Below are 12,928 nucleotides of genomic sequence, written 5' to 3'. Positions count from 1 at the left end.
GGGTCAGGCTATAGGAAGGAAAGCAGCAGAATGTCTGCTCCATTTAGTTCCATAAGGAAAGAGAAAAGAAGCAGTGGACTAAGAAGGGAGGAGAAATTAATCTGGCAGAGCAAATGATTTGCAACCCATATTTAGTAAAAATGAATGAAATGTTCCTTTGTATAGAAAGTTTAGTAGACATGATTTATTAGTTCAAATGATTTGCCTTTCAGCTCAGTGAACAATTTATTTTATTCAAAGTCTAGATTGATGGTTTACTTTATCAGATTTCTGCGTTTAGTTTCTTTTAGCCATTTGGAAAAAAAAAGAGAGAGCAGAAAGTTAACTCATCTGTGCCCACTAATATTCCGGTGGGTGGAAAGAATGAAATGTTCTTATGGTGATATTTACTCAAGATTTTTAAAATGTGCTTTCCATCAAATTGCATTTATTTTTTCTAACGTAAATTTTTTCATTCTTTATTTCAGAACTTAAATAAGCAAGCATTTGATCTTGCAAAAGTCTTACTGAAAAGAACAGTCCAAATCATTGAGGCATCCATTGCCAATGTATGTATCTGTTTCAACTTTTAATCTATAATTTTTAAACTTGAATTACTCACCTTTCTTCATCCTGTGTATATTTTCTACGTCGTGAAATTTTTATATTTCAGATTCCTTAATATATAATAATATTTCATTATGTTCACTTTAACTGTTCCCCCAGCAAATAATTTGTATCTAGTTTTTTGTTACCATAATAAGACTGCTTATGAAATGTGTATGTATACATATGAATCTTTTTAATGTCAGCCTTTTTGGTGTGAACAGTTTGGCAACTTTTTTCCGTATACTTCAAAATTATTTTTCATAATTGCTGAATTTGTCAACCAACAATAAGTTTTCCCATCTTAGCATATTATCCTGATTGATAGATAAGAAGTAACACTTCATGGTTGTTCCAATTTTTATTTCTCTGATGGCTCTTTGTGACATTTTTTAGTAGGTCATTAATAGTTGGTAATTTTAGAAAAAATGTTCAAATCCTTTGAATATTTGTCTTAGAAAGTATCTTTTGATCTTATTATTTTTCATCATTCTCTATAGATGTTAATGTTAGAATTTGATCTGAATCACTTAATGCAAGGGATTTGCCTTTTAGGTTGTATTCTTTTTAATTCTATCCATATTGATTTGATTTGTACAAAAGCCTTCTAATTTTACATAATACAGATGATTATTTTGTCTTATTTGTAATATTTTTTGAATCATTCATGTACTCTGCTCTTCAGATAAAGATTGATGTTGCCTCCTTTAATAGAACAAGAAAAAATTATCTTTACTTACGTGATTGTCATTAACTTTTTTCCTTTGAATTAGGCCCTCTATAGAAAAGTTTTCCACTCTTGTATTATGTATAAAAATTTTAACATTTAAGATTTTAAACCAATTCACTTTTACAAACTTCATAATATTTGTAATAAAATTAATTGTAATGAGTTTCTTGAGAGTGAAGTGATAACTTTTCAAAGACAAATATATTGGATATTTGTGGTTTCTTATTTACATATCACCATCAGTCATTTAAGCTGAAAAGTTGAGGATAAAATAATATCTGTAATGTTAATTCACAATTTAAGTGTACCAACAAGAATTGAAAAGAAGCCAGTTTTTTTTATAGGGAATTTCAAGGACTTTTACAAATTTCTTATTCATGTAGAATATTGTCCAGATAAATATGTTTTCAGAAATCACATGCATAGTGTCAAGAATGCTTAATTTTCTTTTAACTTTATTTTGAAGATATTTTGAAGATAAAATAGAGATAACATCCCACTTCTTTTTAGTGAATTAGAAAATGAAAAGTGCTGTGGTTATATACTTAGTATTATCTTCACTACCTTTTGCCTTTTCTAGCTACTGGATCTTTAGTATGGAATGTTGAGGAATAGTGAAGCAGGAGCTACTGCTTTGAAAACCTTAAGGGCTAATGTTCCAAATCTGGATGTTTGAGATAGGAAGAGATGAGTATAAAAATCTTAACTTTCCCTTTTTTGTATTTGAATGCAAACAAACTTTTTTTAATGTTCTTGTGTAGATAGTTACAAGAACATAGATAAGGAAAAAAAAAGCTGCAGGTATTTATTATATTTAATTGTAATAAGATCAACTCAGCAGAAGATTTCTTCTGCATTAGTAACCTTGTTTTATGGAAGTCTTCTTTGTAACAATGATAAATAGCTTTGTGTAATGAGTGTTGAACTTTTGATTGAAAAAAAAATTTATTTATACAAAAGTTCAAATTGTGACACCAATGCTTAATTATGTTACCTTGTGCAAATTACTCAGCCTCTATAAATCACTTAGCTAAAAAGCAGGGAATTTTTAAGCCAACATAATTATAGATCCTTGCTGTAATTTGTTGTATCTGAATTTTATGTGGACGTTGTTGTTTTTTCTTTTGAGTCAAAATACTTGATGTTTAGAGACTTCGTGAAGGATTTTATTCTGCATGATCTTTTCAATTACATATTGGAAATTTGAAAACAAAACTTCAGCATTTTATTATACAGTGGAATTGAAAATTGTAATGTTTTAAATGTCTTAGTATATGTGCTGCCAAAGCAAGAGTTGCATTAAATGTTTAAATACCACCTTTCCCGGATTAATTCTCATGTCTAAAATCTGTTGCTTTATTTAATAAAACAACCTTGCAAGATGTCTTGATGTCCTAATTATTTTTTAACTTTCTTAACAGTTTTTCAACCAAGTTTTGGTGTTGGGAAGGTCTTCAGTAAGTGATTTATCAGAACATGTATTTGATCTGATACAGGAACTTTTTGCCATAGATCCTCATTTATTGCTCTCTGTTATGCCACAACTTGAATTCAAACTTAAGGTAGGGTTGCATATTTTTTTTTAATCTTTTTAGTAGTTTTTTAAAAATGTACATTAAGGAGTTTAAATTTTTCTTTTAAAATTATTAACCAAGACATAAGTTAAAACGTATTTATAAAATGAATACCAAGAAGTTATTTATTAATTAACTATATTCTCGATTAATTTTTAATATTTAATTAATATTTAATAATATGTTTATTTGCACCTATTGGAAGAGAACAATGGAAAAAATAAGTATTAAAAATACATTATAAATGTGTAGTAATGCTGTTTATTATGGAGTCATTTTTGATGGAAGGTAGGTTTTCAATGAGGCTTAAGGTAGCATTTGGTTTTGTGGTCTATCTCCCTTTTTTCTCCAGTCTAATGAAAAATAATAATATATTACAAGTGGATAATGGTTACACTCTTTATAGTCTTATCCCAACATTCTGTTTACATGTCAGTTGGGGCACTCCCATAAAGTGAGTGTGACAAACATTGTGATGTAAATACTGACAGCTACTACTAGTATAAATTGAATTATCTTTAAGCATCTTTATATATGACTAGTTCTTGGGTTGGTCTAGTCCCAAAGTGCTTTAATTTGAAGCCTATTGTTCTATATCTTCCCTGTGCATCTGCAAGCCTGTCCCCAGGAAGCAGAAATTGTTGGTCACTGACACCACATATGAAGCCTATCCAGTTTGGTGGCTTTAGAAGCCAGGGCCAGGAGGAGGCAACCAAAGAGAGCACAGAGTAGACAGTACTTTGGTTCTCAAAAGGTTCAAAGTCTGAAAAAGTAGAAAGGTCCAATTTTTAAAAAGTCATTATCTTGTTTAACACAATAGCACTTGAATTGAGCATGCATATATATATTAAAGGCCTACCATGTGGCTAGCAAGATCTCCCACTAAATCCTTTACAGCGTACATTCCCTAGAAATAGCCACAGAAAGAAGAGAATGTGTCCTTGAACTGTCGTCAGGGGATGCAGTGGATAGAGGGCTAAGTCTGGACAGAGAAAGACCTGAGTTTAAGCATAGCCTCCTGCACTCAAGCCGAGTGACCTTTGGCCCCATCCCTTTGCCTCAGTTTCCTCATCTCTAACATAGGAGTAATAACCTTATTTCCCAGAGTGGTTCTGAGGATGAGATGATTGGTCATTGCCACTAAGAACTTGGTGCAATGTCCAGCACTAAGCAGCATATACATGTTAGGTGGTGCCGACCGCAAACTGGCCACACTAGCTTTCCTCGGAGTCTTCGAAGGGAGCACTTCCTTGCCTTCACCTTCCATAATCTATCTGACCATTGTTTAGTGTCTGGTACCCATTTGGTTTTCTACTTTGGACATGGTTATAGATGGAGTCTTGTTGTTCATGGGCCCCTTACTATCAACCTCAGAGTGAATAACTCAACCAAGGCTGCTTCACCAGAAGGAAGCCAACATCGCCATCTAACTCTAATCTCTCATTTTAAAGTATTTTCTAAGTTAATAGCTGGGCAGTGAGGCAGAATTGCTTTTTAACTTTAATTTTCCAGATGGGAGAGGAATGAGAATTTGTCTGGTGCCCACAGTGTCCTAGGTGCTGCTCAAAGTGCTGCTCATTTCTGATCCTCATAACCCTAGGTGGTCAGTCCTATTATTTTTAGAGTTGAGGAAACTGAGCTAAACAGAAGTTAAATGGTTTTTCCAGGATCACCCACCCAGTAAATTTCTGAGTCTAGATTTGAAGTTGGGTCTTCCCAGCTCAGTGCTCTGTGCATTATGGCACCTCCTGACTGCTCCTGGGAGCAAGAGGAGACAAATGTGCAGCTAAGGAGTTTTCTAACTCTTGTCATTCTGGGAATATAGATTGAATTGTGATCAGGAAAGGTAGATAGTGTATTTGTTTGTGTTAAACATTTTATCAGCAATTTGGTGACAAGATCTCTCACCCCCCCAAAATTTATCCTCATTATTCTGATTTTTAAACTTTTTCTGTAATTGAGATTATCTCTCTTTAATTTTATTAAATTCTATCTTTTTTCTGGTTACATATTCTGATCCCTCAAAAAAAAAAAAGCTTTTTCAAAGCTAATCTTTTAGCTAATCTTTCAAAGCTAAAACTTTTCCTTGATTTAGAGCGCTTTTCAATTTTCCCATAAGGAAAATATTTTAGTAAAAAAGGCCTTGCATTCATGTCTTTTAGTCTTCCATTTTATACCACTATACTGTTTTGTGCATATTTTTGAGGACTTGATTTTCTAGGCCATTCTATTGGTTTTGTTTTTGCTGAGGCAATTGGGATTAAGTGACTTGCCCAGGGTCGGTCACACAGCTAGGAAGTGTTAAGTGTCTGAGGCCAGATTTGAACTTGGGTCCTCCTGACTTCAGGGCTGGTGCTCTATCCACTGCCCCACCTAGTTGCCCCTATTGATTAACTTTTTTAAGAAACCCATAGAGGTAGTTTTGATAATTGCTACTTTGTGAGAATAACTTGAAATTAATTTTAGTATTTAAAAGTAAGAATATTTGAACAAAATAGTCATCAACATTTTTATCATATAGCCTAAAAAATAGCCAAAAAACATAACCCTCACAGCCACAGGGTTTTTGTTTGTGTGTTTATATTCCATGTCTTTTGTTTCCTATTATTTAGGAACAAATGCCTTTTTATTTTTTATTAAATTTATTAAGCAGAAACTTCTCCATTCTTTAGATCAGGACTTCTTAAACTTTTTCCATCCATGACCCATTTTCAGTCAAGAAATTTTTACAGGACTTTGGGTATGTGATTAGTTATATCTAAACCAATTTCATATAACTGATTTACTTTTTTAAAAAAACCCATACGGGTAGTTTTGATAATTACTACTTTGTTGGAAAAATATGAAATTAATTTTAATATTTAAAAATAAGAATATTTTAACAAAATGGGCATGAAAAATTTTATCATATTGCCTAAAAATAGCCAAAAAACATAACCCTCACAGCCACAGGATTATTTTTGTTTGATATTAAGTCAGAGTTTCACACTTTACACATTCAGTTATGTGACTCCCCATGAAGTCACAATCCACAGTTTAAGCAGTTTTGCTCTAAAAGGTAAAGATGGTTCAACATTACAAAAAATAATTGGAAAACATTATTGTGTTATTTAAAAAAAAAGGACGTCCAACCCGAATAGCTTCATAGTTGGAGAAAAAGTCTTTGCCAAAGTATTGCTGAAGAAAAGGACTTTTAAAAAAACATATACCAAATTAAATACGAGCTTTGTTGTAAAGCACAGGTGCATACTCTCCCCTCAAAGTACAGGGCTACCCATTTCCCACCCTACTATTTCAAAGTTAATAATGGAAATAAGACCCCCCCCCCCCCAAAAAAAAAAAAAAAAAAAGTATGACCCAGAAGCATCTGGTTGTTCTGTGGATAGAGGACTGGGCCTCTAGTCAGTAAAACCTCAGTTCAAATTAGCTGTCTGAACTTGTGCAAATCTTTTAACTGGTATCTGTCTGTTTTCTCACCTGGTACTAATGGCACCAGCGTCATAGGATAATATGAAATAATAAGATAATAATGATAAAAGTGCCTGGCATACATATTAAGCATTTAATAAAAGCTTTTCTTCCTTTCTTTCCCTTTCCTTTTTTATGGATAACATAGTTATTTATTTATTTACTTAGAATGTCCTAGGAAAAATGATGGTTCTACTAAAGTTTAATTTATTGGTTTGATTTTATAGCAGTCTAACTACCCAAAGGATACTTTACAGAGTTGATAACATAGTAACAAAATTCTTTGGAAAACCAAAAGCTAGGATTAATGTTAAGGAAAAAGGAAAAAAGGATAGGAATGATGGGAGAATTACCTTCCCAGATATCAAAACCATTGGATTTTGGTGTAAAAATAGAAATACATACAAATGGAACAAGATAGAGGCTGGACTGAAAAAGAAGATTTATGTCTTCAGATGGTGCGCCTAGATCTGAGGCCTCTAAGCTGAAAGGAAGAGGTTCAGAAGCGAGCTAGAAAAGTGTGACATAGATCCTCAGCAGCAGAAACAGGTCCCAGTTCCAGCACCTAACATTACCAGCCTGTAGAACAATAATTTAGGACAGGAATCCCAGATGGAAGGAGAGGCTACAGTTCTATACCTCGACTCAAAAGAACTTTCCACTAGGCTCATACTGATCTAGCTGGGTCTCACATTACTGAGACTGAAATCCAGATAGATAAATCACTTGAAGCTCAGAGCAAAGATCATTGGTTACACCACTTTGATAGCATTAAAATTTGCAGGTCCCTAATCTGAGCTGTCCCTGTGAACCTGGAATAACAAAAGGTAAAGTATCCCAAGAAGTAGGGCGGCATGGTGGTACAATGGATTGAATGCCAGGCCTGGAATTAGGACCTGATTATACTTATTAGCTCTGTGACCCTGAGCAAGTCACTTCACCCTGTTTGCCTCAGTTATCTCATCTGTATAATGAGCTGGAAAAGGAAATGGCAAAATACTCCAATAACTTTGCCAAGAAAACTACAAAATGAAGAATTGGACATGACTGGTAATAATTAAATAATAAATATCCTGAAAAAGAAGCAACAGTGCTCCAGAAACCATCTCTAACATTAAGATTAAAATTAGGCAGTCACTTGAAAGAAAGAACCACATCATAAAGAGCTTCTGTGGTTGTAGCGATGCTTAAAACATTAAGTACTCATGTAAGAGAATGATTCCAACATATTTACAAGCAAAAACTTGGAGAAAAACGTAGCTTGAGCACAGACTCAGCTAGAATTTCTGGAATAGATGATGCAAGAGGTTTTTAATGAAAAAATTTTAAATGATTTTATAAATGAAATATTAAACAAAGCACCTGAGGAAAAAAATTGGAAAGAAATAAGAGCTATGCTGTGAAGAATTGATATGGGAAGTTAACAACTTGGCATAAGACATAAAGCATAAAGTTCAAGCAATAATTTATGAAAACCATCACAGGCCAATTAATTAGAAGCCAATAAATCCATTAGACGAGATATTAAATCAAAGTTAAAATGTAAGAATCTATGGACTCTGTAAACATCATGGTCAAAAGAAAAATTAATGATAATGAAGCTAGACATGAAGAAATTTTAAAAGAAAATGTCCAAATCTCTTAGCAGAGTGGAACCAGTAAGTATCCACCAGTCACTTCCTGAAAGAAGTGCCAAAATCCAAGATCAGAGAAGAAATGCTAGTAGTCCTTTTGTTCTGATTAGAAATTTGTCTAGATAGTTATTGTTTATAATAGTTGTAAATGATTAAAGTTATTTGCCTACTCATCTTTCTTTATTGGTTCATTGATTTAGGATTGGAAGGGATCTTACAGGGTATATCTAGTTAAATTTACAAAGGCAGAGATATAGGACCCTAGGACTCAAGTCTTTGACTCCATAGGCATTTGTCCCTCAGTCTCCTCTCTTACCCTGCCTATCTCTCCACTGCCATGGTGCACAAAACACTTGGGCCAGAAGAAGAGCTGAGTTCAGATTTAGCCTCAGAGCTTGAGTAGCTTTGTCTCCCTGCTCAAATTATTTCTTCTCTTTACCTTCATTTCCTTATCTGTAACGGGGATAACACACCCTATCTCCCAGAATTGTGATTATGATAAAATCCTGAGGATAGAGCCTTGCATGTAAATTTTATATAGATGCTAGCTTTTATCATTGCCTCCAAAATGGGCTTTATTCTGTGTTAAATGTGCTGCAACATGAAACTATTTGGGTTTTGTTATTGCTTCAGCTTCTTTCTGTCATCCTTTCATTTCACTGAAACTGTTCTTATCAAAACTTAGTAATCACGTGTTGTCATTACTAACTTAGATGGCCTCCTCTTCGTATTTGCATCCTGTGAGGGTGCTGCTCACTCTCGAGTACCTTCCATCTCTCACTGTTACGTTTTCAGTCTCCTTCGTAGGTGATCATCATGCTTCACCCTCTAATCCTGATTTCTCCTCACATGTCTGTCCTGGATCTTCATCTTTTATCTTCACACTCTCATTTGGTGATCTCTGGTCCAGGGCTTCTCTGTGCTTCAGTATCATATCTCCTATGACCTTGTGGACATCTCGCATGTCCTTTCAACATCTCAGTCAGGGTCCTACCCATGACTTTCTGCTCTAGACTCTCTGTTGAAGATACCACCATCTCTTTCCTTCTTCTCTTAGTCTTATTGCCTTGGACTTAGGACCTTTGCTGCCAGAGAACTCGGAGCGCAATTATCTTATTGTATAGATTGTCTGGGAAGGCAGAGTGCTGTTCCAGGTCACAAAAACCTGGTTGTTAATCTGATACTGATACTCTCCACCCTGTATTAGTACCTTAACCCTGAGGATCTGCAGGCACTTCTCTTTAAGATCAGGAGTTCCATAGTGTTTGCCAGTTTGTTCCCTACTATTTCCCCTTCTCCCACATGGAATAATACAAGAAGATAATAGTTGAAGGTTTTTACCCTTTAATTACATTAAACATTCTGCACTTTGCATTATGAATGGGAGATCCTTTTCTACACTCTCTGTTGCCAAAATTAATTTTCCTGGATCATTTATCCTTTATCATAATGGACTCAGGAGACAATTTATAAACAACATGTATACAGATTATAACTTAATGTGTGTTGGATTCTCTGACAAAGAACATGAAGTCTTGAGTGATATTTGCCATTAACATAATTAGGGTCTCATAAAGTATTAAAGTTGCAAGGACATAATGTAGGCATGATTCAGCTACAACATTTTGCCAACAGAATTTCTCAGAATATTATCAAAATGACAGGATTATAAAAGCTTATTATAAAGCAATAGATGATTTGATAGCCTATGTGCTTCATCGATATCTACACAGGAGCCAGAAACAATACTCAAAGACATCTTATAGTAGGACATAGACAAGAAACAGCATTCAGAGATCTGGCTGATTATATAGACATTGTTGGCAGGAGGAAAATATGGTCATAAATGCAGTGAAGTATCAAATAAAAATCACTTTCAATTTTCTTTGTTATGTCTTCACAAAGGTTGCTCTTAAGCGATAGAATTGACCAATGTTGGGATTCTTTTGTTGCCTTGTTTTCTGATGAAAGTAGTGGTAGAGAGGAGGCCGGATCTGTGGTCTCATTGATATAGGGAACTCTGTAGGGAGGAAACTCTGCAAATTCAGGTCTGCATCCTCTGTACTGCATTGAAAGCAACTTGACCTAGCCTTTGGGGGGAGGTGAGGAGTTGAATCCAGATGACGATTGGTGTTCTTTTCTACTGTTTCATTGCCTCTTTGAGACTTTAAATATTCAGGGAAACATTTTTCTCCCTTCCTTCCCACACTTCTAAAGGCAATAGGAAGAAGATGACAAAGGACTGAATAATCCCCAAAGAGGAAAAATTAGTCCTTCGGGTGACAGAAATGTAGTCAAAAATTTGAGGATCCTAGAGCCAAAAAGGGAGCCTTAATTTTAGCCATGTGAAGAGCAGGAACAAGTATTGAAGCAAGCAGGTTTAGGTGATCTATTGATTTGTAGTCTAATATTCTCTTCCCTATGCCAATAGTAGAAGAAAACAAAAGTATTAAAATAAATTTTGTGGTTTCCATACATGTGAGTGGTTTTCACCTTGTGATTTCCTATCATTTGGTGAGTTACATAATTAATTCTTTTTCCCTGTTTAGAGCAATGATGGAGAAGAACGTTTAGCTGTGGTTCGATTGCTAGCTAAATTGTTTGGTTCTAAAGATTCTGATTTGGCAACACAGAATCGACCCCTTTGGCAGTGCTTTCTTGGAAGGTAAGAGAAGATTTTCCTGAATTCTGAATTTCTTATTTTGAAGAATGCCTAATTAACCCTCAGATAGCATTAGCTTTATAAAGTGTCGATAGTCATCAATATTTGAGGATGTTCACTGTCCTTTGAATTTTGAACCAGTTCCTTTGAAACTCGGATCTATAATGGTTATTTAAAATAATTTATCTAGGATACACCAGTGTAGCAACTTTTTCATGTATCACTGGTTGCATCTGGAAACACTTTTAGATCTAATGAATGGTAAGACTGAATATGCCCCATAGAGCAGTGAGTGGATCAGCTGGAAAGTGCACTAGCCCTGGAATCAGGAGGAACCTGAATTAGGATCCAGCCTTAAACACTTGATATGTACTTGCTGTGTGACCCTGGGCAAGTCACTTAACCTGGATTGCCTTGCCAAAAGAAAAAGAATGCCTCCTTTCCCATATTGTCATGGGCTTCCATTTCCTACTTTGTAAAAATGAAGGCTGGGACTAAGAGGCCTTTCATTATCTTACTGTCTCCAGATCTGTGAGCCTGTCATTTGTGATCGTGTGACTAGATTTTTTCAGCATAAGCAGACTTTCATGTCCTGTGATTATTGATTTTTTTTAAGTCATACTTAGTATCATCTTAGTAGGGTTCTTTTTCACTTTGTATTTTCATAAAGTTAGAAAATTAAATGATGTCATATCTTCAACAAGTGGCTTGGCTTCAAAACTTCATGGAAAAATAAACACTTTTTGTCATTTGTATTTTAATCTTGAATAATTATTTTTCCATGACACTTTGTGTTATGTTAGGTTAAGTTAGGCTGGTAACATTATATTCAAGAATAATCTCGCCCCAGTTCTATCCACATATCCAAAGAAAAATGACCCAAAGTCATCAATCAGGTCTTTTGTAAATCCTGAGTAAGCATATATGTCTATCTCACAGTCTTCTTTATCTACCAATATCTCTTCAGTTGAGCATAAGTAAGGTGTAACAGTCATTTCTGTTGAACTGTATTGTTTTAATTTCAGTGTATTTAGATCAGTTGTGCCGCATTTTATGTGACATTGCTTAATCACATGAATGATTATGTTGGATTCCTAAATCCCTTATTGTTTTAATTAAATTAGTATTTGCCAACTAATTAGGTCTCTTAATAAATTAAAATAGCGATAATTTCCTTGGTGCCAAAAATACTAATTATATATCTGTGCCCAGGTAAATTTCTAGCATATTTCTTTCACAAATAAAATGTACTTGCACATGAAAATGTCTACGATTACAAGCATTGTAATTCATAAATTTTAATTTGTCATTTAAAAAAAAAAACTTGGCATGACATAAAGGAATAGAAATTGTTTGGTAATGATTTAAAATTAGGAGTAGAATTACATTTAGCCAATCATTCCTTCTACATATGTTTATTAAGAGCTTACTGTGCTAAATGCTGAGGATACAAATGAGGGCAGAGCCCATGCCTTGATCTCAAGGAGTTCACATTCTAATAGGAAAGACAATATGTGAACAATGATGTGTGAACACATATCTTGTATGGAATCAGTAAGAAGGGAGGCCAGGAAGGGTAAATTTTTTGAGGGATGTGGGATTTTTACTGAGATTTTAAGGAGAAGGAGCAAGAGCATTGTAAACCTGATAGACAATCAGTGGAAAATATAAGGATTTGAAAGATAGAGTGGTTTAGGTAAGGACTGGCAAGCAGGAGCATGTCCCAGATGGAATATCTGGGATAGAATTGAGTGTCACAAGATTGGAAAGATAAGAGCTGTCTCAGTTATCGAGGTTTTTAAAACCCCAATAGAGGATTTTATATTGAATCTTAGAAGTAGTAGGCAGCTATTTAACCTGGGAATGGCATGGTCTAATCCAGCACTTGAGGAAGATCACTTTACTAGCAATTGGAGACTTAGCTAAAGTGGGGAGAGACTTTAAGGCAGGAAGTTCAGACAGAAGTCTTTGCAATATGCTTCAAGGATGAAGTCAGCATAAAATTTTGTATTTATTTTTTTTATATGTACTAAGTTCAACTAGTGAACATAGCCATTTAAAGAAGTTAAATACAAATAGGTCTTGGTATTTAGAACTAATATTCTAAAAGAGCTATAACTCTACATACCTCTAGCTATCTCTGTATCACACTATGTGTGGGGTTTATTTATCTTAATGTATTCTTTGTTTAAATTTTACATTCTCTCTTTCCCATTGCTCCCCTTTTGTAAAAAAAACGTCTTCATAATAAATACATGTAGTTTAGCAATGCAAA

The 12,928-nt window shown here is 34.4% G+C and overlaps 1 protein-coding gene across 5 annotated transcripts in view; it reads left to right on the top strand.

Annotated features, from left to right (window-relative positions):
* PDS5A (PDS5 cohesin associated factor A) overlaps positions 1–12,928 on the top strand; it is a 133,028-nt gene that overhangs the window by 63,393 nt on the left and 56,707 nt on the right. For all 5 annotated transcript variants that reach the window (XR_004230019.1, XR_004230020.1, XM_031941543.1 and 2 more), the window contains 3 exons: positions 468–548; positions 2,737–2,877; positions 10,541–10,656. Coding sequence is in view for 3 of the 5 variants with exons in the window: in XM_031941543.1 (XP_031797403.1) it covers positions 468–548; positions 2,737–2,877; positions 10,541–10,656 (338 nt within the window). In the remaining 2 variants the exon portion in view is untranslated. The remainder of the gene's footprint in view (positions 1–467; positions 549–2,736; positions 2,878–10,540; positions 10,657–12,928) is intronic.

This window comes from Sarcophilus harrisii, chromosome 6 (assembly GCF_902635505.1).
Source record: "Sarcophilus harrisii chromosome 6, mSarHar1.11, whole genome shotgun sequence".
NCBI classification, from domain to species: Eukaryota; Metazoa; Chordata; class Mammalia; order Dasyuromorphia; family Dasyuridae; genus Sarcophilus; species Sarcophilus harrisii.
This window is presented reverse-complemented; position numbering and strand designations above follow the sequence as displayed.